Source organism: Vollenhovia emeryi, unplaced genomic scaffold (genome assembly GCF_000949405.1).
Source record: "Vollenhovia emeryi isolate VEMERY1.0 unplaced genomic scaffold, V.emery_V1.0 DF939155.1, whole genome shotgun sequence".
NCBI lineage: Eukaryota > Metazoa > Arthropoda > Insecta > Hymenoptera > Formicidae > Vollenhovia > Vollenhovia emeryi.
This window is the reverse complement of record NW_011967211.1, coordinates 583325-586628: the sequence shown is the minus strand read 5'-3', so window position 1 is coordinate 586628 and position 3304 is coordinate 583325. Positions and strand designations below refer to the sequence as shown.

At 44.4% G+C, this 3304-nt stretch overlaps 1 protein-coding gene across 1 annotated transcript; it reads right to left on the bottom strand.

Moving 5' to 3' along the window:
* Positions 1–2115: 2115 nt before the first annotated feature.
* LOC105565206 lies at positions 2116–2571 on the bottom strand. The gene is made up of 2 exons (XM_012018208.1): positions 2234–2571; positions 2116–2151 (listed from the first exon to the last, which is right to left on the bottom strand). The coding sequence occupies exons 1-2, from the start codon at positions 2507–2509 to the stop codon at positions 2116–2118; spliced, it is 312 nt and encodes a 103-aa protein (XP_011873598.1). The 5' UTR covers positions 2510–2571.
* Positions 2572–3304: the final 733 nt, after the last annotated feature.

Sequence of the window (3304 nt, the reverse complement as noted above, 5' to 3'; positions counted from 1 at the left end):
ATTCAATATTTAAAAATTTTGCTCGAAAGAAAAAGGACCGACATACATATAGCTCTGACTAACGACTAACGACTCATTGCAGACCGGGCCTAAAAGTAACGCATATGTGCCCTATAGATAATTGCAATAATGACGAGAAACGGAGATGACGCCCTGATTCCTGCGCTATTTAGCGAACAATAAATATGTATGAGGTCGTTTGTGTGTATTGATCATTTCAGCCGCTCGGCTGTGACCCGAATGGGCCTTGCTAAATGTTACAATCGATCGTTGTGAGATACGGATTATCGTCGACTACGTGCACGCAGCGTGCGCATAATAATCCCTTTTATCTTAATAAAATATCTTTTTACATATAATAATTTAAGGTGCGACGGGGTTAAATAGTGTATCAGGTTAAAATAATTAGCGATTAAAAATGAGACTTGGAAGACTTAAAGTCTGTAATTGCAAGTACCACGCCTCTGTAAAGTGCCGAAAGTATCGGCGGCAATTTACAATTTAGGGTAATTATTGTATAATTGCGTTAATATCCGGTTATTGTAAAATCAATGAACGTGTAATTGTCTAATGGCACGACTCGGATAACGATTTCACGTTGCATTAAACGGTCATACGGGCGCGAAGAATACGCGAGCGATTCCGAAGAATTCGCCGCGCTGTTCCCTCTATAATTTACACGCTTTTAGCTTTTATCCCGCGCCGTTCTGCCAGGGCTTACCCGTCCGTAAGGCTCCGTCGAGTGGCAACGCAATAGACTTAAACCGATCGCGAAAGAGCTGCGAGAAGACTTCTATGGAGAGCGCCTCGATAACGTCCGTTCCTCCGCTCGCGCCGTACTTTTATTCGGCCTTGCTCGGGATTTAATCGAATCGGAGACGGAGAGGAGAGGTCTTAAACGCGCCTCCTCTCCCGCCGTTTATTCACCCGAATACCTTAAGCCGGCGGCAGAGGCGTCTCTTTACGGCGAAACGGGAACGCGCGGCGGGACAAGTACCTTAAATGGCTCGTTGCGCTTTTCAATGCCGTCCGTCGCAAGAATGCACGTTGCGCAATTAGCGTGTATCGCCTCTCTCGCTCCTTTCGATCATTCGTGTTGAACGGCTCCAGCGATTCAGAACATTATTCGCGCAATTGGACGGTCTCGCTCGAGACGCGTTTGAGAAACGGAGCTGTCCTCTTTTTAATGAAGAAGTTATCGGAAGCTGGCTCTCGTGCTTCCATTTATACGTTTTTATTAACGTTTGCGCGGTAATTACGTATTTTCTATTCGCGGCGCGGCCACTATTTAGCGCACAGCTTTCAGCGCGACGTTTTATCGCGGATTTTGTGGCCGTTTGCGATAATCTATTATTCCAAGTGACGAAACTCGTCTATTTGGCTCCGATAAATCATCGTTTTTCTTTAGATAGCAGAGGTACTTTTTTTACGTATTTTAACTGGTCAAAACACAATTTTTCTTACAGCAAATTCGGTTGCTTGCACTGGTGCGCACTGAGTGTACACTAAGGCTCGTTTACAGGCAATTCTTATATTTAAGAATTGTCTTGAATATCTCTTGAAACATTTCGTAGCCAGTAAAATAATTTATATTACCATTTATGCGGATTATTTTGTGGCTAAATACTCTTTAAACATGTATTTAAGACACAGTTAAGTATAAATTGATTAAAAACAGGAAGAAAAATTGTTTGACGACGTTAAAGTGCCTGAGGACAACTTTTTTAACTAATCCATATATTTCCTTGAAAAGGACCACAATCCGGTCGAAAGGTCGGAATAAATTGTTAAATTAAACCACCCTAGCCAGTTTAACGTCGTCAAACAATTTTTCTTCCTGTTTTTAAGGATAAAAATTGACTATAAACAGGCCTTAGTGTGCACTCGGTGCGCGCTAGTGCAAGCAATCGAATTCGCTATTCAACAGCTTTCCAGCGAGAGCTTTCTACTACATTTCAAACGAATTATACGTAAAAGTAGTAATTTGTAATATATGTCTTTAAGCGGGCTGTTTTTTATCAGATCTTAATGAGGATTAATAACATATTGAAACTCGTTTCTCTTATCATGCAAGACACACATACACGTAACTCAGAAATATCGCTTTACCTACGGTCACATTCTTCTGCTGAGGAAATACGCCGCATCACGCTGTATTAAATATACGAATAATCTATTACTGTCAACTTGTAATTGATGTAAAATACGACGCTGCAGCACGCGACGGAATTACCTGACGCGGCGATACGTCGGCCGCGATCTGCCTACAGGGCCCGCGTCCTTCGGTGCGCGATCGTGTTGCATCTCCGCGTGCATCCGCGAGCGGGTCGGCGCGGTTAGACGGATGTTCCGTTTGAGAGCGATGCACTCTATTCTCGTACACCCAATAACCGGCCTTCCTACTATATAAGCCCCGGCAAGATACACAGGGTGCCCGCGCTAACATATGTCCACCGCCTACACCGGAGTAATTCTCGTCCGCGTAAATATATCGCCCGGCGCGATGCATTGTCGCGGGCACGGCGTTTCGTCTTACGATGGTTCCTACAATAGACCCAGCAAGTCGCAAGAAATCAACCGATCACAGCCAAATATGAGAAGAATAATCGGCCGTTATTGGCCGATTTCTTGCGGCTTGCGACCGGCCGCGTCTATTGTAGAACCAGCGTCGCGCAATCTTCGTTAAGGCCTTCACACACGAATCTACTTAACACGTAACACGTAAACCGCAAGGAGATCCTCCAATCAGAGTCGACTGTTCCCCTAATGTAGAGGGGATTTCCTTGCGGTTTACGTGTTACATGTTAAGTAGATTCGTGTGTGAAGGCCTTAATGCGGCTTCGTTATCAGTCGCGTCGAAGATGCGTATCGAGAAATGTGCGTCGCGATGTCTCGCATATTTATATCAGAGCGACGGGGCTCCGTCGAAAAGACGCTTTATCACGTCCGGCTGCAACGTCAGGATTCTTTCCTTGCGGTAATCGCTTGCACGTGACGTACAATGTAATCTTTAAATGTGTACATACATCTGTACGGGGTGTTCCGGGAGGAAAGGTCAATATTCCGGGAGGTGATAGTATCGGTCACTTTAAGCAAAAATGTTCATACGAATATATGTCCCATTCCCCACTGTTTTCGAGATAGAGCTACTTGAATGTCTCGTGCAGTTACTTTTTTTTCTGTACACTTCACCCTTTATCCAACCTCATAAACGTCCGCGGGAATTTACTCTTATACGTCTGTTGACTGTTGTGCTGATAACATGTAGAAATGCTCAAAGTGCCTCGCGTATTCGCAATTGTCG